The following is a 21,422-nucleotide window of genomic DNA, read 5'->3' as shown; positions in this document are numbered from 1 at the left end:
CTCTCTTTTAAATCCCTAATGTTTTCTCATCCTTTTTTAAAAACTCTACTTAAAAGTTGGGCCCAAAAGTCTGAGACCAGAAAATTGTTTGTATTTTGAAAAATGTAAAACAGATCAATTTAAAGTGACATAAAATAGGAAATATTAGGACTCCTTATTAGGTCATGCTGGAAGAAGTCAGGCACTAAAAATAAAACAAAAAATTGCTTTGCTGATGCTGATATAATTGTGTTGAAATTCTTAAAAATATGAAACAGATTGTGGCCTCAGACTCAAAAGATTTTAAATAGTGTTTTACACAAATTTACAAATAGTAATTCTTAGCTGATTAAATATTTTAAAGCTTTTAAATTCAACATTGAATTTCCCAAGCCATTTTAAAATTCCTGATATTTTCCAGGTTTTCCATTTTCCAGCATGAAAACACACGGCGCCCTCCACCCAAAACAAAGTATCCTGGCATTGTTCGGATGGGCTCTCACGACCCGCTGGGGTCACAGGTCACGGCTGGAGCTGGGCGTGGCGACGAGGGGCACCGGGTGGAGGCTGAGCTCTGCTGTGTGGGAAGGCGGAGTCACTGGCACACTCAGGGGTGTGGCTTGAGGCTCAGGCCACACCTTCCACAAAAAGCCCGAAGAAGAGACAGGTGGACATACAGACAAATTGAAGGGATGAATGGAGAGACGATAAGACAAATAGAGCACAGGAAAGGAGACAAAACAAAGATGGAAACGACAGACAGAGAGAGAAACAGCGTTTAGAGAGTGGACTGGCCAATGATCTGGGGTCTTGCAGGCTGAGGGTTCTCAGATGCACTCATGCAAGACTGTAACTGCAGATCCTGCAGAAACACAGAACAGGACAGACAGTGGCACCTCTGCACTGTGTATGTGCCGATGATGATGTTTTGCAGTTTAGAAAACCAGCAATTAATGATGCAATAATGACAATTCTGATATTAGTTATTTTGGACCCAGTTTTTTCAGCATTTCTCTATTTGTGTTCCACTGAGAAAATAACAGCATCGTAGAGAGTAAATAATGACAGTGTTACATTTTTAGGTGAACTATCCCTTTAAATTGCCTAACAAGCACAACATTCTGCCATTCCCTTTTCCCAACGTTTTAAGCCATTTTCATGTCTTTTTTCTTTCTTCCTGTTTTTCATTCTGTAGAGTAACATGTTCTTTCTGGTGCACAATGTGGTTCTAATTCAGCCTCCGAGATTCCCTGCTGATACTCTTTTAAAACTGAGAGAGAGAGAGAGAAAGAGAAAGAGAGACAGATAACCAATCTACCGGAATGATACTGGAGATGGGGCTCGGATGCAGGATCTGTGAACCTCAACTAGGACTGGCCTGCATTTCCACAGACGTGAGAGACAAATATTAAATATAACAAATGAGATTCATTGCAACATTTACAACGGAAGATGTATTTACATAAATGTATTCATTAATTTATTTAATTCTAAATTATATAATATTATTATTTATTATATTTAATTCTAAGTTATATGATATTCATATGATTTTTTGGTTTTGATTTATTGGTTTATTTATACACTCATATATATAATAAGGCCACTCTATTAGGTACACCTGTTCAATTGCTTGGTAACACAGATAGCTAATCAGTCAATCACATGGCAGCAACTCAATGCGGTTAGGCATCTAGATGTGGTGAAGACGACTTGCTGAAGTTCAAGCCGAGCATCAGATTGGGGATGAAAGGGGATTTAAGTGACTTTGAACGTGGAATGGTTGTTGGTGACAGACGAACTGGTCTGAGTATTTCAAAAACTGCTGATCTACTGGGATTTTCAGGCACAAACATTTTTTTGGGTTTACAGAGAATGTTCCAAAAAATAGAAAATATCCAGTTAGGGGCAGTTGTGTGGACGAAAATGCCTTGTTGATGTCAGAGGAGAATGGGCAGACTGGTTAGGGATGATAGAAAAGCAACAGTAACTCAATTAATCACTCAATAGTTACAACCAAGGCATGCAGAATACCATCTCTGAACACACAACACATCAAACCCTGACACAGATGAGTTACAGCAGCAGAAGATCACACTGGGTGCCACTCCTGTCAGCTAAGAACAGGAAACAGAGGATACAATTCACACAGGCTCACCAAAATTAGACAATAAAACATTGGAAAAACGTTGCCTGGTCTGATGAGTCTTGATTTCTACTGCGACATTCAGATGGTAGAGTCAGAATTTGGTGTAAAGAACATGAAAGCATGGATCCATCATGCCTTGTTACCACTGTGCAGGCTGGTGGTGGTGGTGTAATGGTGTGGGGGATATTTTCTTGGCACACTTTGGGCCCCTTACTACCATTTGACCATTGTTTAATGCCACAGCCTATGTGAGTATTGTTGCTGACCATGTCCATCCCTTTATGATTACAGTGTACTCTGTATGATCTTCTGATGGCTACCTCCAGCAGGATAATGCACCATGTCACCAAGCTCAAATCATCTCAGACTGGTTCCTTGAACATGAAAATTAGTTCACTTTACTCAGATGGTATCCACAGTCATCAGATCTCAATCCAAGAGAGCATCTTTGGGATGTGGTGGAACGGGAGATTTTCATCATGGATGGGCAGTCGACAAATCTGCAGCAACTAAGTGATGCTATCATGACAATATGGACCAAGATCTCAGAGGAATGTGTTCAACACCTTGTTGAATCTATGCCACGAAGAATTAAGGCAGTTCTGAAGGCAAAAGGGGGTCAAACCCGGAACTAGCAAGGTTCTACATGGCATAGATTTAACAAGGTGCTGAAAGCATTCTTTAGAAATGTTGGCCCATATTGATAGGATAGCATCTTACAGTTGATGGAGATTTGTGGGATGCACATCCAGGGCACGAAGCTCCCGTTCCACCAGATCCCAAAGATGCTCTATTGGGTTAAGATCTGGTGACTGCGGGGGCTATTTTAGTACAGTGAACTCATTGTCATGTTCAAGAAACCGATCTGAAATGATTCGAGCTTTGTGACATGGTGCATTATCCTGCTGGAAGTAGCCATCAGAGGATGGGTACATGGTGGTCATTAAGGGATGGACATGGTCAGAAACAATGCTCAGGTAAGCCATGGCATTTAAACGATACCCAATTGGCAGTAAGGGGCCTAAAGTGTGCCAAGAAAACATCCCCCACACAATTACACCACCACCGCCAGCCTGCACAGTGGTAACAAGGCATGATTCTGCCAAATCACGCCAAATTCTGACTCTTCCATCTGAATGTCTCAACAGAAATCATCAGAGACTCATCAGACCAGGCAACATTTTTCCAGTCTTCAACTGTCCAATTTTGGTGAGCTCGTGCAAATTGTAGCCTCTTTTTCCTATTTGTAGTGGAGATGAGTGGTACCCGGTGGGGTCTTCTTCTGTTGTAGCCCATCCGCCTCAAGGTTGTGCGTGTTGTGGCTTCACAAATGCTTTGCTGCATACCTCGGTTGTAACGAGTGGTTATTTCGGTCAAAGTTGTTCTTCTATCAGCTTGAATCAGTCGGCCCATTCTCCTCTGACCTCTAGCATCAACAAGCCCACAGGACTGCCGCATACTGGATGTTTTTCCCTTTTCACACCATTCTTTGTAAACCCTAGAAATGGTTTTGCGTGAAAATCCCAGTAACTGAGCAGATTGTGAAATACTCAGACCGGCCCGTCTGGCACCAACAACCATGCCACGCTCAAAATTGCTTAAATCACCTTTCTATCCCATTCTGACATTCAGTTTGGAGTTCAGGAGATTGTCTTGACCAAGACCACACACCTAAATGCATTCAAGCAACTGCCGTGTTGATTGGCTGATTAGATAATTGCATTAATGAGAAAAATTGAACAGGTGTTCCTAATAATCCTTTAGGTGAGTGTATATATATATATATATATAATTAACAAAACCTGTATGTAATATATTCATATTTATTAGATATATTTCAGTTTAGAGATGAATTTAAATAAAACAATTTTATTTCATGAAGATGGTGTGATCTAATGGGAACAATCTACTTTTTGTTTTTATGCTAAGGTGATTTGTTGTTCTGATAAATTTTTAATTAGTGATGTTTGGTTTGTGGATGAAGACCAGCAGGTTTAAAGAGCCATTGCCAAGCTAATTTTATTTGTTTATTTATTTTGCTTTGTAAGCATGCAGAATGAAGCCAAATTGGCCTCCAGCTCCAGCAGCGCTACAATGTTGGTGAAAAAGGTCTAAAAGACAGCGAGTGAATGTGTGTCTGTAGTGTCTCCAGCAATCAGATGGAGTATCAGTCGAAGCAGTCTGCCACAGAGAGACATTAGAGCTGATATCAACTCTGCAGATGCAGTAATGACTTAAAGGGACTGGCTTTTTCACATAGATCCTACATTAGATGCTGTGATGTCCATCAAAGACAAGGGATTCTTCATTCGTACAGACCTGATTCAGTCTCTAGAGCTGTACGGCTCTGATTTCCCCACTGAAGGAACGATGGGATCGTCTGATCTCACTCCCGGAAGGACATACTAATAATACACTCACATTTACTTTACTCCCTTATGGTCGGCATTGAAATATTAACATTTCATCATTTCTTCTACTAGGGCTGAGCAATATGATAAAATATAGCTGGTAAATATGGGTGTGTATATTGATTATCTCAACAACAACTTCAAGTGTTTTTGTTTTGTTTTTGTTTTTGTTTTTACATAATATATTGTTATATTTTCTGAAGAATTATCTATTGGTTGACATCAATAAAGATCCCAATAAAAAATTACTTGGTATAGTGCATATGTAGAATATTTATTGTCAATTATTCCTCATCTCTTCTACTCAGACTGAGAAATTTGATAAAATATAGGTGATGAAAAATGTGTGTGTATTTCAACCAATTCAAGTGGGGTTCATCCAATCACAAACTAAAGTCATTTTTAGATTTACTGTTTAATCAATAATTAATTCAGACATATTGGAAACTTTTTAAGAATTATCTATTGGATTTCAAATTATAAAAAATAATCTATTAAATTTAATAATTTTCAATAATCCAAAATTTGGTTAATATCAAATAACTTGGTGGTAATATTTTATGCATGTTTGTTTAGCAAATAAATAATATATTTGTTGACCCCCCCCCACCCCAAAATTGATAAATAAATACAAAAAATAGTTTTTTTTGACAATTGTTTGACTTTTTCCTTCAAATTAGAAAGTTGTAATGGCATCAAAACCTTAAACTAATACATAAGAATTTATGTATTGACAAAGCTCTCTTGTTGTTGTGATTTATAATAAATGAATCATTGATGTAAGATTTTGGTCATTGCTCAGCCCTTTCTTTCTTTCTTTCACTCACAAACACACACAGATGCTAATATACATGGACATTGGGAATGTTTATTAGGAACATATGAGTGTTGTCCCTAAGGGCACTAAAGGGGCTAGAACTGATGGACAAGAAGACAAACACACACAATCTCTCTCTCTCTCTCTCTCTCTCTCTCTCTCTCTCTCTCTCTCTCACCCCATTTGCTGCTCACTAAATCAATTTCACTGAGATTGTCTCTTTGGGGAGGGAGGAAGGAGCAACATGTTGGCAGCTGTATGAGAATGTAAAACTCTCAGCATGTTTGCAATCTACAGAGAAGCCATAAAAATACCAGAGAAGGGCTAAAAACCAATTGGCCCTAACTGTACCGTTTGTTTTTCTTCTTCTAGAAAACAGTTTAAAGGAATAATTTACCAAAAAGTAACAATTCTGTCAACATTTACTCACCCTCACCATGCACCAAAGCCTTCAGTGGAACACAAAACATTATATCATAATATTCAAAATGTTAAAATAGACTTTTGAATTATATCGAGATAATATGACAAATTCTTTAAGTCTTCTGAATTTTTGGTTGTCCTTTTTGTTCATATGCATTGATTGTTAAACCAGATTTTAATTTTTTTATGGGTGAACTATGCCTTGGACAGCTTTAGAGAACTTTTAGTAACACTTTACAATAAGGTCTCATTAGTTAGCATTAGTTAATGCATTCATTAACAATGACGAATACATTTGTTGAAGTATTTATAAATCTTTAACATTAGATTCTATTATTCATTGTTAGTTCATGTTAGCTCATGCCAGTTACATAGTATTAATGGATACAACTTTTGATTTTAATAATGAATTTGGTAAATGTTAATATTTAAAAGTAATGAATTAATAAATGCTTTAGAAGTATTTTTCATTATTGGTTCATGTAGCAAATGGAACCTTATTGTAAACTGAACTTTTATGAGCTAAAACATTCAAGACTTCAGACAATGCAAATAGCAGAATGTCTAAAGGCATGTTTACACAACAATATACTATAAATGGAAACATTTTTACTGTTTTTGCATACAGATGACAATGTTGTCAAAATGGTTCCCATTCACACAGATCCACAAAAACAAATATAATCGCTGCATAATGCATGCCATGCCAGTAGTTGGGTCTATCACTTTGTAAATAAACTAAATAAAATAAAATAAAATAAAATACGTGCAATCTTCTACAGTGTGGTGAATACAAACGTTGTTTTGGTTGTCAAGTACTCGCGCATGCCTATTGACCGAACATGTAATATGCATGCACATTGCGTCACCATTTTCACAAATTTGCATTGTTGTAGTTTACACAGAGATGATAATACTATCATTTTCACTAAAAACTTGCACTTTGAAACCCAAATTCAAAAGTTAACATTTTCATGCACCTAAAACGCTGTCATGTGTAAATGAACGACCAAAAGTGTAAAAAGTTTTCTGTTTTTAGTTGGAAATAGTGTTGTGTAAACGCCCCCTAAGACTAAGATTGTTTACATTTTAGCAATATAAACAAGGCCTGACAACAGTAACGATTGATCAGAATTATTTTCAACTACTGACAGCCCCAAAATAAACATTTAGCAGAAACATGTGAAATATGAGAAATGTGCTTTCAGAGTGACTGTACCTGGCTGCCCTGTAGGTGTCCATTAACGTCATTGTTCCGAGGCGTCATGAACGTATCATGGGTCGTCGTTTTCTCCGTCCGCGGCACACTGGGATCACCATCCTCCACGCCGTTTGTCTTGCGCACGCACAGCACCTTCCTGAAACTCTGCTTGAAGTTGTCAGACAAGAACCCATAGAGTAGCGGATTGGCACAGCTGTTGGCATACGACAGGATGACGGCGAAAAAATACACCCCTGCCATCACGCTGTTCTCCGGGAGTATGAAGACTAGGTTTACGGTGTTGATGATGTAGAATGGCAGCCAGCAGAGGACGAACACCACCACAATCACCACCACCATGCGGGTCACCTTCCGCTCGGAGCGTCTACGCTTCGTAAATCCCGCCCGCGCACCGGACGACTTCACCTTGACTACGATGAGCAGGTAACACATGCAGATGACCAGCAGGGGGCCGAAGAATCCGAGCGTAGCAGTGTAAAGTATGAATGCCATCGACCAAACATCTCGTGGCTCCGGCCAACTCATGTTGCATGAGTTAAACATGTCCTGAACGTCAGAGAATATCACCACGGGGAGAACAACGATAAAGGAAAATGCCCACACCGCTGCGCTAACTGCTTTAGCTACTCGTGGTCGGCGCCACCTAGTGGAGCGGATAGGATGCACTACTGCTAAATAGCGATCAATACTCATCACTGTCAAACAGAAGATGCTTGTGAATTGATTTAATGAGTCAGCAGTCATGACGACGCGACACAGGAATGAACCAAACGGCCAGTAGGACAGTACGTTTTGCGTCGTAAGGAAAGGGAGGCCCAAAATATACAACTCATCAGCCACGGCCAAGTTTAAAATGTAGATGTTTGTAACAGTTTTCATCTTAGCATAACGCAAAACTACGTAGATAGCCAGAGTGTTGCCAGTGAGTCCAACGACGAACACTGTGAATGATATGATTGCAGTAACCATCGTGCTGCTCCCTTGAAAAGGCATGCTTTGATCGGACACATTGCCAGTGTAATTCCCAACTGGAGTTCCTGGAAATCCCAGTCCAAAGGACGAGGAGTTATAATCCCCTGGGACTGACCCCACCCACCTGGATTTATTAAATGACTCCATTCTGGATCTGGAATGGACAGAAAGATAAAAAGGGTCAGAAATTTGTGTATAGGTGGGAAAGGGATAAGTGACCGAGAGAGAGAGTTTAAAGCAGCAATGAATCCACAACAGCTCAGTGGAAAGGTACATAGTTATGAGTGTCTGTGTGTATGTGTGTTTGTCAGCAGGAGAGAATATGGCTTGTGTTCATTTAATGTGCTTGAGTCGGCTTGCTTTACAGTGAGAGATCAGAGAGACTGAATCAGTGCAGATGATCACACCTCAGCTTTAGAGATCAGAGCCAAAATAACAAACCCACACAAAGAGACTGAAGTGACAAAACGCATACATGCATTGCATATCTCTCTGTTGCTCTCTGTCTCCTTTTTTACGTCTCTCCTCAGTGTTGCATAGAGGCACAGGACGTTCATGCATTAAAAAAAAATTCTGTAAATTCTCACTCCCAAACCATATAATAATTTCCAACACAATAAAACCACACTGTCTTACATTTAGACAACATTCAGCTGAATAATGACGGTAGATGTTAACCAAAAGTTTAAACTGTTCACAAGACAAGGTTGGGGCAAGTTGTCACGTGTTGTAAATGTATACATTTATACAGTTTATTACTTACAATATTTGTTGGCCATAAGAACGGGTTGATATTTAAGCAGAATATATAGGCTATAGGCTGTTACATGTTTGTTGCTGCAGTTTGCGTTTCATAATTGTTTGTGTGTGTGCATAAAATGACTTTAAGAAGATCATAAAAGTTTGACAGATAGCCCTGTTACAAAAACACTGGATTAAATATGATTTTATATTTTACATGTGTCTATTTTTTGGACTTCACTGCTGGTATGCAGCTCTCATCATTCTCCCGCAGAATAAACGCACTGCTGCGTTGAAGCTCTCGACTGGATCTGTCTTACTACGAAACATTTTCTTACAAACTATCTGCTCTTACCTTGATGAAATCAGTTTGAAGTAATCAAAGATAGCGAGAACAAACGCCGTGTGCCCGCTTTTCTTGCTTGCTTTCATTCATCAGAGATGTAATTTACGATTTTTGGTTAGAAACACTGCGTTAAAACTAAAATGCGTATTTTACGTTATTCGTCTGTGGTGAAATTAAAACTTATAGTGCGCTTAAACAAAACAACAGGGTATTAAAATTGCATTATTAGGCAATTCTAAACAACGTTTAAGATTGTATTATTTTGCGCAACCATTCAGTGTATTAACGAAAACATTCCTGCTGTAAGTTACGAATGCCCTTGCAGTTATTACTACAATATTTCTTAATTTAGATGGCTTGTTAACTAAAATTAAATAAATCCGAAACAGTAAACTGTGCTTACCTGAGTAGCCTATGTATCAGTAAAACGCTGGAAAGTGTGAAACACCCCACGGAGGAGATGAGAAGAGATAAATGTAAAAAACTCCTGGAAACATTGTGCAGGTTAAATCTGTAAGCAGCGTTATCTGATGAACAAGCCTCTTGCGTGCGCGCTCTCGCGCCAGTGTGCGGCTTCGCGACAGGTGATGGCATCTGATGCCCGATTCACTCTGAGATGGAGCTAAACCTGGAGAGAGAGAGAGAGAGAGAGAGAGAGAGAGAGAGAGAGAGAGAGAGAGAGAGCGAAAGAGAAGGATCGCAATCTTGCAGTCAAGCCGTGCGTGTGGTTCCTCACTCATCAGTGTAATTATTATTTAACCCAAACATTTTCCAGACTGAAAAATATCTGCATTCTGCCAATTATATGGAGTTTAATATAGTGTTGTAATTATAGTTTATGCATATTCAAATTCCACATGCAACGAGGGCCAATGAGATTTATGCGCAGTTTAAACTCCTCCTTTTTCACCTTATATGGCGTTGAGCGCCTCACCGTTTCCAGAATGAAAACAAAGTTCGGTGTCTTGAACGGAAGATTTTGTGTGAGTGAACCATTTAGTTTTGGACAGTTCTTTAATTAAGCTTATGAGAAGACTTATAATGGGGGTGTGAAGCATGGGCTATTTTTATGATAGTTTGAAATACAGCGTTGTGTAACCGCACTCGCGCGACTGTTTATGATTTAGAATGAACGCAAAACAGACATCTTAAAGATGTTTATCAGATGATTGTACAGCAGATGCCTTCCAGATGAAGCGACCTTTAACAGACATTTTGCAGTCATATACGTGTGCCATCTGGGCTTTATTCATTAAATTGAGTGGAGCGACCCATGTACATGATCTGGAGGTAGATGTGCCGTGCCTTTAACAACAAGATCAAAGTAACTTTTAAGAAGTAGATGCAAGACGAAGTTGATGTGTAGCTACATCTGTATACTGATCGAGGCGACTCATTACATAATTCACCTCTAAGCGGGAAGCAGAGTTCCTCTGCTCATACCTCACCTGCAGCTGGTTGATTTAGTCATAATTATGCAGTGAACAGATCCAACAAAAGAGCTTTGAGGTGTGGGTTGAGTTGAGGTACACAAAACACACCATCGCTCAGAAACAGATGGTGTTTTTTATCCCTGCATCACTGGGGAATTATTATTATTATTTTTTAAAGTACCTATACCTAATATAAAATATTCATACTACCTTACAGATATCACTGAAATAAGACATTTTGTAAGAAATAAACCTGTGGCCCATGCTGTTCTAATCAACCCAAAACACTGTCAATTATTTTGTATGATGGAGATGGCTGAAATTTTTGGAGGTCAGCATTTCACAAAATTATGCATACTTTCCTTCGATAAAGTATGCAAAAAGTCAGTCAGAGATTTGTGACATGTGCATCCAAAGCTGAGTAAAATATTTTTGCTTTTGTTGTTGGGAAATGGTGCATGCAGTATGTTTGGGAATGTATGTAAACTGCATAATACCTATGTGAAGAAATTAACATTAACAGACCATAGTTTGTGCACAAAACTTGCCTATGGGATCTTTAACAAGCACATAAATGCATGGACACAGATTTATATTCAAACAAAATATCACAATAAATATAAAATATCTTATTTGAATGTAACTCATAAACATTAACTTCTGTTGGTGCTCCTAGTAGATAGCAAAAAAATAAAAAATACATTTTTCTCAGTCAACACACAGACCATGTTAAGGGTGTTTGCTGCTGAGAAAATCACAACGATCCAGAAAACACACACACACACACACACCCAGATCAATTAAAGTCGAGTTCCTTCATGCGTGAGGCAGTTTTGAGCTTGACAAGTGCACAGTGGGATAATTACAGATATTGATTAACTAGAATCCCTGCAAATCTTCATCTGCTCTCTGATCCAGCGGTGTTTCCTAGACGGCTCTGACAGTCAGTGATCACTTTATCACGGAGTATTTTTAGGCTACCAATCTGAACTGATGTCACGCTGAATAATACAAAAATGCATAATAATGCCATGTATTCAGTGTTTCCCTCTAATCTGGTTCCCTCCAATCTTAGCTGGTGACAATAAGACTATATACATAGAGAGTGAGAGAGAGAGAGAGAGAGAGAGAGAGACTCTTTAGATTTAGAATTGTTTAGATTTTTCTTTTATGTTGAACTGTCGCTCAGAAAAATATTGGTCAGCATTCAAGTACAATAGAAACATCACAAATACCCTTCAACTTCTTCTTAACTGCTGATAGCCTCCCCTACTGGCCAAAAGCAATAGTGACTCTAATATTACTTGTTATGTTCAATATAATAAATTCTAAAACATTCTACAGTATAAAAGTGTTTTCTGAAACCCTGAGAGAGAAGCTCGTGGCAGAAGATGGCAGGTAAACGGTTAATGGGGAGCTCTGTGGGAAGCGCAGGTGTTTCTGCTGCTGTAAACCATGTTAAGCAGTGACCTTAATGAAGAACATAATACTGTCTCCAGACATATTTAGAGTTTGTGAGTGTATTGAGGCAGGTGGTGGTATCTTCCATGAAATGAGTGTTGATCTCTCTCTGCTTCTCCAGCAGTCTGATTCACTTACATTGCAGTTAGCATGGAAGATTTCCCCCGCTGCAGACATAAGAACCAGCTGAAGTGAGCTTATATCACTGGCCCAGTTAAATTCAATGCAAAAAACGCTGAATCAAAAGAGCTTCAGAAAAATTAGAATAACATTTCTGCAACATTACCACAATATTAAAGTATTGATAGCAACGCTTGCTGACACATGCGTGGCTGTTTCTGGCCTGTGATTTGATATTTTATTCAAGCTTTGGGAGTCATAACTATAATTCATAAGATGTCTGCGTCATTGGATTTTGTGCTTAGTTGCCGTCACTATAGTGGTTCATTTACATTATGCTGTTATAGAGGGTAAAGATAGTTGACCTGCATTTGGACATAGAGGAAAACAGTTTATTGTCATTCCCAGGCTGCATTTTAATACCATTTACTGTGTCTGCAGGCAACAAAATACCCAGCTCTTATACAACAGATAGAATATAATCAGCCTCGTTGCATTAGCACGGTCTTCCTACCAATATTGTATGGTTTCACCACAATTTTAGCAGTGAAAATACATTTTATATCACCACTTTGATGTTTGATCTCAACACATTTATCCTTAGAAAGCCACTGCTGTAATCTTCTCGAGCGCAAACACAGTTTAAAAAAATCACCCTCCTTTAAAATGACCACATTTGCTTCGCAGCCTGAGATGAAGACAGACACAGTTTTTATTTTATCCAGGTTTAGTTTGGAGAGACGTTCTGATCCTGTATCATTCATTTGTAGATGCCACTTGGGTATTATTATTATTATTATAATATGGTATGTTATTTTTATGTACATAATTTTTGTTATTATATTAATTTACTTTTATTAAATAAAATGAATTATTAAATGCATTATATATATTTGTTTGTTTGTTTATTTATTAATTCATTCATCATCTGTATTGTATACAGTCAGAATGGGACCGGTCACAAATAATACTTTAATATATAGTATAATATAAATTATTCTATATTATTTTTATATATTATATATATTTTATGTAAAATTATTTAGCTTTATATTATTATTTTGTAACATTATTACTTTTTGTTATAAAATAAATGTAAAAACATAAAGCATTAAATACTTTATTCCTTAATTTTTTAATATTATTTAATAATTACTGATATCTAATTAAAATTTGTATTTAATTTAAAGAATAAAAATGACAAAAACACAACAAAATTACTAAAACGAAGAAACAAAAAAACTAAAATGAAAACAAAAACAGAAAATATAAAAATAAAATCTAATTTAAAATATTAACAGAAACTATAATAGTACATATTTACCAAAATAACACTATACCATCTATACAAAAATGGTGGATTGGCTTGTGATCATAGGGGAAGAACTTTAAGCGCTATAGTGCTCATTTGTCAAATGGTGCTGTGTAAAGAAACCATAAGAGGAACGCCATTCTCCTTCTTAGATTTAAGATATGTTACTCCACTCTTAAAATCACTTTTGCAAAAGCTGGATCTAATCACTTTTATGCTTTTCTGAGGTCAAAAGGTCTCGTGTGGGGGCCCTGGACTATTTCCTCATATGGGGTCTTGGGGGCAAAAAGGTTGAAAATCATGTTAAAATAAACATACACTGTATTTTAATGTCATTTTTTAATTCTTCCCCTAACTAAACTAAGAGAGTTAGAGAACCTTTAAAGAACCACAGAGGCTTATAATGGGTTGTTTGTATGGCAATGGTGCTATAGCACTTCAACCACACAAAGAACCAATGAAGAACCAATTTTGTGTGTGTATAAACTTTATCATAGGAAATATTTAATTGATGTAAAAGTTATTTCAAGATAAAAAACTGATTTAATCAATCTATTATGTTACAGTTTCTGATGCATTTTCACCAGTGCCATTTTAAACACATTTAGAGCTTGGCGAGCAGTAATTTAGGTGCTTGAGTGCAGAAATAGTGAAGCGTGACATTTCCATTCTGAAGCGTTCTGTCAGAGGTTTCTGCTCCAAACTCAAAGTTTGGAAATTTCTAAGAGAACAGCAAGCGGTCCCAATATGAGGCGAAATTTCTTCTGGTGAAAATATGAGACCACTGCAACGCTCACATATACATCACAGATCATTTCCCCTCCTCTGGCTTGTCTGATCATATCCCACTCCTCTGCAACTTTACTGAGTTCACCTGACCCAAGGTCAGTGACGGGCTCATGCTGATGATCCCAAATCAGTGAATTGTAAACTTGAGCACTGATGCAGATGATCTTCTCATGCATATCTTAGCAGAAATAAACAGTCTTATGTTTAGGGTTCAAGAGGGTCTGATGGCTCCCCTTTGGCCTCAGCTTTGGTGGAGATGTAGCATGCATGCGCTTGGATTCATGATTGCAGTGTATACCTTTGACTAGAATGTAAATGCCATGATATATGAATCATATGGCAGTCACAGACCGTAGTTTCTTCAATCATTGTCAAGCTATAGAGTTAGCACTCAGCACATGCTCGGTAGAGTCTGCCTCATATACATTTAAGTAAATCAGTTTTGTTTTTTCTTCTTTTTTTTTCTTCTTCATTTTGATGCCTTTGAATTTAAACAGTTTTTTTATTCCTACATTTTTCTATTGACTGATCCCAACTGAAAAATGTAGATATCACTAGAATATTTTGAGTTGGAGAGGTTTTTATTTTTCACAGTGTATTTGAAATGGAAATCTTTGTAACATTGATTTGTGTGGTCTCCTGCAAACACGGCACAGCTGGAGTTATGTAAAAACTTTCAGGCCATTCAGCTCCTCAAAGACACATGTGAGTAGAAACGAGTAATATCCATGTAAACACAAAGTACCTCAACATTCACTTGCCGCTGACCTGGAGACTAGCAGAGCACATGGCTCCAAATAAACAGAGCAATGTAATAAAGAAAGGTTAACTTGATTAACAAAGCAGGTGCATGGGAGAAGAGATGGAAGGACGAATGGGAACGTCCTGTTTCCCATCATGAACTCCTCAGGTTGGTCTTGAAATCTGTGTATTTTTACATTTATTCCAGGACGATGAGACGAAATGTATTCTGTATCGGCTGTATTTTATATATTTTTTTAAACTTTCTCTTCCTCAGCTCTTTTTTCTCCTATCACTTCTCTTCCTCCTTTCATCACACCTCTTCACGCTAACTCTGTCTCTCGGTCTGTCTTGTTCTTTTATCTGGAGGGTGGATCGCAGACGTCTGTGCTGTTTTAATGACATCCGCTGGGATGACTGACTCGCGGCTGGCGCTAACGTGAACTCCTGAAATGCAGTGTATGCTGGGAATCAAAAAATCTGAAAGGGCAGACAAGTCGGGTGGTAAGACTTTTCTTATTTGAGATGTACTCCCTCTCTTGTCCTCAGATGACTTTCTTTCTTCCAGTTTGATGTAGAAAAGCACAGATTTGACACCAATTGGGGCTGTAACAAGCAGACACGGACGTGCCTATGGTCGTCAGATCACCTTTTGTGCTCAATCCTATTCTGTACACACACAGTTCAGTCATTTAAGGGAGTGAAAAGACTTGGATATTTAGTTGCATCTTTGGTTCTGTTCCAGTATTCAGGACTACTACAGTTGATATTTTCTACGGCTCCCACTAGAGTTTAAACACAACACACCCAATCAAGACCTGAATAATTCATCCATGTACTTCCAGAGATCAAATTGGTTCGGGTAAGTGCAAAACAATGGGCATGAATGATGAATTAGCCATATTTGGTAGATGTCTCTGAGGAAAAGATAAGAAATAAAGCTTAGTTTATCCTTTCTACACTACATTCTGAACCTTCTTTAAAAAATGAATATGCTTTGAAAATATTGATATTATCTGTCATTTAATCAGACAGGGTGTTTTAGATTGAGTGTTTTCAGGCTTTTATTTTATTTTAAAATATTGAATGTCTTAAAATATCTTAAAATATAAATTTAAATGAACTAAATAGTTTCAGAAATTGAATGATTGGCTTTTAAAGTGTCATTACTAAAACAAAGTGTTAAAATATTACCTGGAAAAGGTTTTCTTTACAGTGTGTGAGATTTGCATGTAAATCTCTTTAAAAATAAAGATAGAAAAGAAAAAATACCAATTATAACTAAAATAAAAATATATTCAAAATAACTGGAATTAATGTCTTGGATTTCTACAGTCTTTAAAGTGTGCCAACTGTGAACTGTGTGCTCACTGCACAGGGACAGTAAAATGGGCCGAAGATAAATAAATTCGATGATAAAGTCTAAAACGTAAAGTTAAGGCAATAATTGGGTTGTGATAATCAGTAGCTCGTGTTTTGTAAGACCAAGCCTCATCCAGTGGAGAGCAGAGGCACTGCAGGATGAGAGAACGAGAGGAAGTTCTTCAGGAACTTCTGGCAGAGCAGAATCCAGAGTTTCTTCCCCTCCTCTGGAGAAGAAGTGAATCTAGTTCCGTTAACGGAGGAATACAGGGGGGACGTCAGCGAAGTTGGGGGAAAACGCGATTTCTGCTTTCTACGCCGTTTCTCTTATGGAAACACTGGGAAAAGAGTGAACTTTCCTCCCCGCGTCCCGAGGAAAACTTCACCGACAGAAGGGGCGATGAGATGCGAGTGAGCGATGCCTTGTAGAAATGGACAGATTGTGTTTAAGCGAAAACATGGCGTCTGTCTCCCAAAGTTTGGATTATTTTCCAGCCTGCTCTTTGCGCTCTGCTGCCTCGAGGCGCGCTCGGGCGTCGCGACAGACGGGAGAGCGTGCGGCCCGTGTCCGGGTAACTGCTCGTGCACGGCGGTGGGACCGCAAAACTCGTGCGTGGTTAACTGTTCCAACATCGGACTGGATCAGGCCCCAGCGGCGTCAGACCTACCGCCCGACACGCACACTCTGTAAGTGACCCAGCGACCGAGCGCCCGCCGCGCGCGGACAGGTTTGCGGGTGATGATGCGGGTGTTTGTTGTGATCTGATGGAGAATGTTGGCTGATGGCTGGTTGTAGTACTTCAGACTGCCACTGTTTATGCGTCAATCAATCATATAACTGGGGATGTCTGGGAAGCGGAAAAGAGGAAAAGTCTGGTTTAAAACACAAGTGCCAAGATCTTAGAAATGTTGTGTGCAATACCTTAATGAAAACAAACACAATATATTTTGTATTCTACCAACATTAAGATGCATTGACTCTAAATGTCAATTAGTGTAACCATCCAGTAAAAAAATTTGCCTCAGTATTATGATATTTTAGTCATGTTGAAGATTATGTGACCTTGGTTTTGTCACATGACAGTGGCTTTCTGCATATGGGTATATATTTATATATAAAAATGTTATTGTTGTAAAACAACTGCTGCAGTGCTTGTGTTTTCCCAAAATGTCAGCCTTTTTAAGACTTTTCTCCTTATTTTTTGTATAGGCTACAGTTATACCACCTAGACATTTCTGACCTACAAAAAATACCATAATAGTAAATTCTTCTCACTAAAGTTCATTGCCCAGCTGAACTCATATGGTGTTGTCTTCATCTCAGTCTGTAAAAACTGTCAAAAAGTGGTACTTTGGCTTTCTCTAAGTGGAGAAAACACATCTCAAACAGGGAAAGGTCAAAATAGTTGCATGAGTTTATATCTGCTCTCAGTTTAACACATGCACACAGCTTGAGTAGCAGCAGATGCATGTAGAGTTTGTGCAGGTAGAACACTGTGTTCTTTACTCTGGTTTCTGTGGCGCTCCAGCATGTGTTATCCATTCACATAGGCTGCAGATGTATGTGCAGAAAGATCGGATACTTTGAACTCTTGTTGTGGGGGTGGGCATGAGTTTAAGACCAAACTCTTTCATCAGGCAACTGTTGTAAAATTGGCAATAATAGTAGGTCACATTTGCAGTGCTCTTTCTTGGGCTTGTTGTTGCATGGTTTTCTCTAGTGAATAGTCAGTTTATGAAGACACAAAGTCTTGGCTAAATCAAAAGCTATTGGTTATTGCCAATGGAAAAGATACAGTTCAGTGAACACACACTGAATCAACAGAAGAGCCTATATGGTGATATTGTAATGATGAGATTGAAACGAGCATTTGTGTAACTGGAGTTTTGACTTACGATCTTACTAAGATTTATACAGTTTGGGCCTCCCCGTATTAACTCTAAAAACTAATGCTTTAAGATTGCAAGAAGTCATGCTAATGCAGCAGTAAATGTTTATGAACACAGCTGTCTTTTATGGACCATATGATTTTTTTTTTGCATTGTTTTTTATACAGTTTTAAAACTTAAATCCATGCTGCTTTCTCTGCCTATAAAAGTGATTTTCTATTTGAGTGTTTCCTCAATGGTAGAAACCTATTTGGGAAAAGTGTTTCTGAAGTGGTTGTTTTAAGATACAGAAACAGAAAGGTTGATTCAAATGAAATAAAAATGATTTTTAATGAATCTAAATAACCTAAAGCAGCTGAAGTTGTACAAACATTCTGGAGCTTCTCTGTCTAAAGGAATGCAAAAAGGAGGATAAAGTTAGAGCGTCTTGGGTTTCTGAGCTGTCGATCAGACTGAAATCTCCAGAGACGAGCACAGACGCGGCATCTTAAGAGCTTTAAAGGCTTGTGGAGTGTTAAATCAAAGTGACCTCACTTCCTTTCTCTCTTTGTGCCGCTGCCAAGTTATCCTTTATATTTAAGCGTCTCTAAGACCGAGATAGATGGTAACTCTGTTCTTTGTTGTGAAAATGTGTCTGGTTAAAAACAATTAAATGTAAAAGCCTGTCGTAGCCTAATGGCAGGCCCGAGAGGTGCATTAGCGCAGGATATTTAGCTGGCAGCGTGCCGCGTCTCTCAACTTCACAGCTGCTGTGCGCAGGATCACCGCTTTTCTCCTTCGTTCCACCCTTCCAGAAAAAACACAGGTCCAACTCCCGTTCCCATTCCTAGGAGGTTTCTTCACTCTTTTTCCTTCTCAGGTTGTGTCATTCTGAACTCACTCAAATCTGGATGAGTGCGAAGTCCAAACCTGTTGAAGTAGCATCTTTCATGAGAAGTTGTGTGACACGGTAAATGAGTTGTTTACTGTAAACTGGCAGAAGGGCTGGAGCTGCTGAACTTTCTCTTTGGTGTCAGCTCATGCAGTGATTCACTGATTAACTCATGTTTAATAGGAACATCATTGACTCACAGTGATGTAATTGTGCTTAAGTGGCTTCATCTGTGGGAAGAGCTGCAGTGTGACAACAAAAACAGAGACTTATTCAAGTCTTCCTCACTATCTGGTCTCTGTAGCTGCCTTCAGAGGTCTCTTTATCATTCATTCATTCATTCATTCATACATATGTATAGCACAATTAAAGTTATTTTAATTTAGCATTTTGATGATCAAAGTGGTATGTTACCCCAAAATATTAATTATTTTAATAATCAATTAAAGAAAAAGAATATAATATAATAATTACCTTATCATATATGTCTTTATGTCAATACATATATATGCCAATAATATTATATAATTTAATATAACATAATAATTACATTATAAGATGTCTTTATGGTAATTAAAAAATAAAACAATACAATAAAAAAGGAGTTAGTGTGTAGTTTATCAAAGTGCTATTTTACCCCAAAATATAAATTATTTTAATAATAATTTTTTTAGTCTCTTCCATTGGTTTGTAGCAATCTATAAACTTTTAATTTATTTATTTATTTTTAATTTGGCATCATTTTAAATGTATAATATTTTTTTTTTACATTAAAAGTATTTGAAACATGTATTTTATTTTTTCTTTGAAATTAGTATTTGGTTAACCGTAGAGAAATATTAAGAATTATTCTTAAGAATATACATTTCTAATATAAATTATTTTACTTAAATCCAAAATCAAATAAAAAGGAGGTCTTTTTCAGTGGTCTGTAGTGGTCTTTACTGTTTTGTGCGACTCTTTTAATTTGCTAGTCTTCTTTTTATCCACGTTTGCTCGTCTGTCTGGACCTGTAAATGGAGATATTACTGCAGAAGAAGCGCTGGATTCCTGCTGTCTGTTTCTTCTCTCAGAATGGTCTAATCACGCCGAGCAGTCGTGTGTGTGTGTGTGTGTGTGTGTGTGTGTTTCTGACCGTTAGCGCTGCATGGGAGGTTTATTTGGTTGCCATGACAGTCTCACATCATGACATCAGCGTACACCTCAGCACAGACAGACAGCCGCAGTAACACAGACGGACCGAAGAGCAGGATGTAACACCAAACAACCACTTCACACGGGTTTAAATCTTCATTAGATGAGAAGAAGTGCTCCAGCGCTTTGATTCTGAGGGGTTTTGAGAGTCTGAACAACAGTGATTATTGACTTCGAAAACACCTCTCTGAATCCTTAACTAAACCTTTTATCACTACTTTTCTTATTACAATCAGACGGCATGTTTTGATTTGTTTAAAACATACATATATACTGTGTGTGTGTATTAATTGAATTATTAATTTATTTTTATTTCAGTTTTAGTAATCTTAATGTTTATATTAAATTCATTTTAGTTTAAGCAGTTGCCAAACAGCTTTTCTCATTTTTACATTTATGATATTTTAAATCTAATATTTGTGATTTTTTATTTTGGCTTTATTTCAGTTACTGAAAATGCTGAATAGTTGTAGATTTAGTTAAAATCTTATTAATATAAAAATATTTATATAATGATAATGTTAAAGTTTTGAGAGTATGAGTAAATGATGGTAACCAAACCTGTTGTTACATATTTTCATATTTTAATCAGGTGGCATATTTATGTTAATTTTACATTATTTGTAAATTTGTAAAGTTGAATGTTTTTTTTTTTGTTTCTATTTAGCTTTGATTTATTTTTATTTAATTTTTAGTTCTTCAACTTCAACTTATTTCATGTCAGTTAGTTGTAAAAGCTTTTTAAACTTTTTAAATGAAGTTTAAGTGGATGTATGTCTAGTATTTTTTTAGCTTTATTTTTGTTATATTTAAAGTAGATTTAGTGCTTCAACTTAAACATATTTTATTTCCATGGCAACATTTCTATGTATTTTTCAGCTACTGAATGTTTGTAGATTCAGTTAATGGCAACAACGCTGCTAAAGAGCAATGATTTTAGTCTTCTTTAAACTTTTGAAAACTGTTTAATTCTCTATCAGCTAAAAATAAGTTCTTATGAATTTAAAGACTGACACTCACTCTGAAGTTTTGAGAGTATGAGCAGATGGTTGACCTTAAAACTCACAATCATTAAAAAGCTTTTGTTCATCATTTTGTCTTCTTACAGTCAGATGAAACACTGATCTAGACCTGACAGAGTTTGTCTCCTGCACACAGGATCATCAGCTTTAGATGACTGTGTTTTGAT

General features: G+C 37.4%; 2 protein-coding genes across 5 annotated transcripts in view; one reads left to right on the top strand and one right to left on the bottom strand.

Annotated features, from left to right (window-relative positions):
- Positions 1-204: 204 nt before the first annotated feature.
- Positions 205-9,725, bottom strand: LOC132142804 (somatostatin receptor type 5-like). 4 transcript variants are annotated; one of them, XM_059552942.1, is made up of 4 exons: positions 9,464-9,725; positions 6,994-8,127; positions 5,787-5,805; positions 205-841 (listed from the first exon to the last, which is right to left on the bottom strand). In XM_059552942.1, exons 1-4 carry the CDS (start codon positions 9,652-9,654, stop codon positions 758-760), a joined length of 1,428 nt encoding a protein of 475 aa, XP_059408925.1. In that variant the 5' UTR covers positions 9,655-9,725; the 3' UTR covers positions 205-757. The 4 variants fall into 4 exon arrangements, with proteins under 4 accessions (XP_059408925.1, XP_059408923.1, XP_059408924.1 ...); XM_059552940.1 differs by having other exon boundaries at positions 205-617; XM_059552941.1 differs by lacking the exon at positions 5,787-5,805 and having other exon boundaries at positions 205-617; positions 6,999-8,127.
- Positions 9,726-16,282: 6,557 nt separating this feature from the next.
- LOC132142803 (polycystin-1-like) overlaps positions 16,283-21,422 on the top strand; it is a 72,286-nt gene continuing 67,146 nt past the window's right edge. The window contains exon 1 of the mRNA XM_059552939.1: positions 16,283-16,965. Within this exon, the coding sequence (XP_059408922.1) occupies positions 16,697-16,965 (269 nt within the window). The 5' untranslated portion in view covers positions 16,283-16,696. The remainder of the gene's footprint in view (positions 16,966-21,422) is intronic.

The sequence above is a fragment of the Carassius carassius genome, chromosome 6, assembly GCF_963082965.1.
Source record: "Carassius carassius chromosome 6, fCarCar2.1, whole genome shotgun sequence".
Classification (NCBI taxonomy): Eukaryota; Metazoa; Chordata; class Actinopteri; order Cypriniformes; family Cyprinidae; genus Carassius; species Carassius carassius.
Note: the sequence above shows the minus strand (reverse complement) of the source record. Positions and strands in the feature narration are given on the sequence as shown.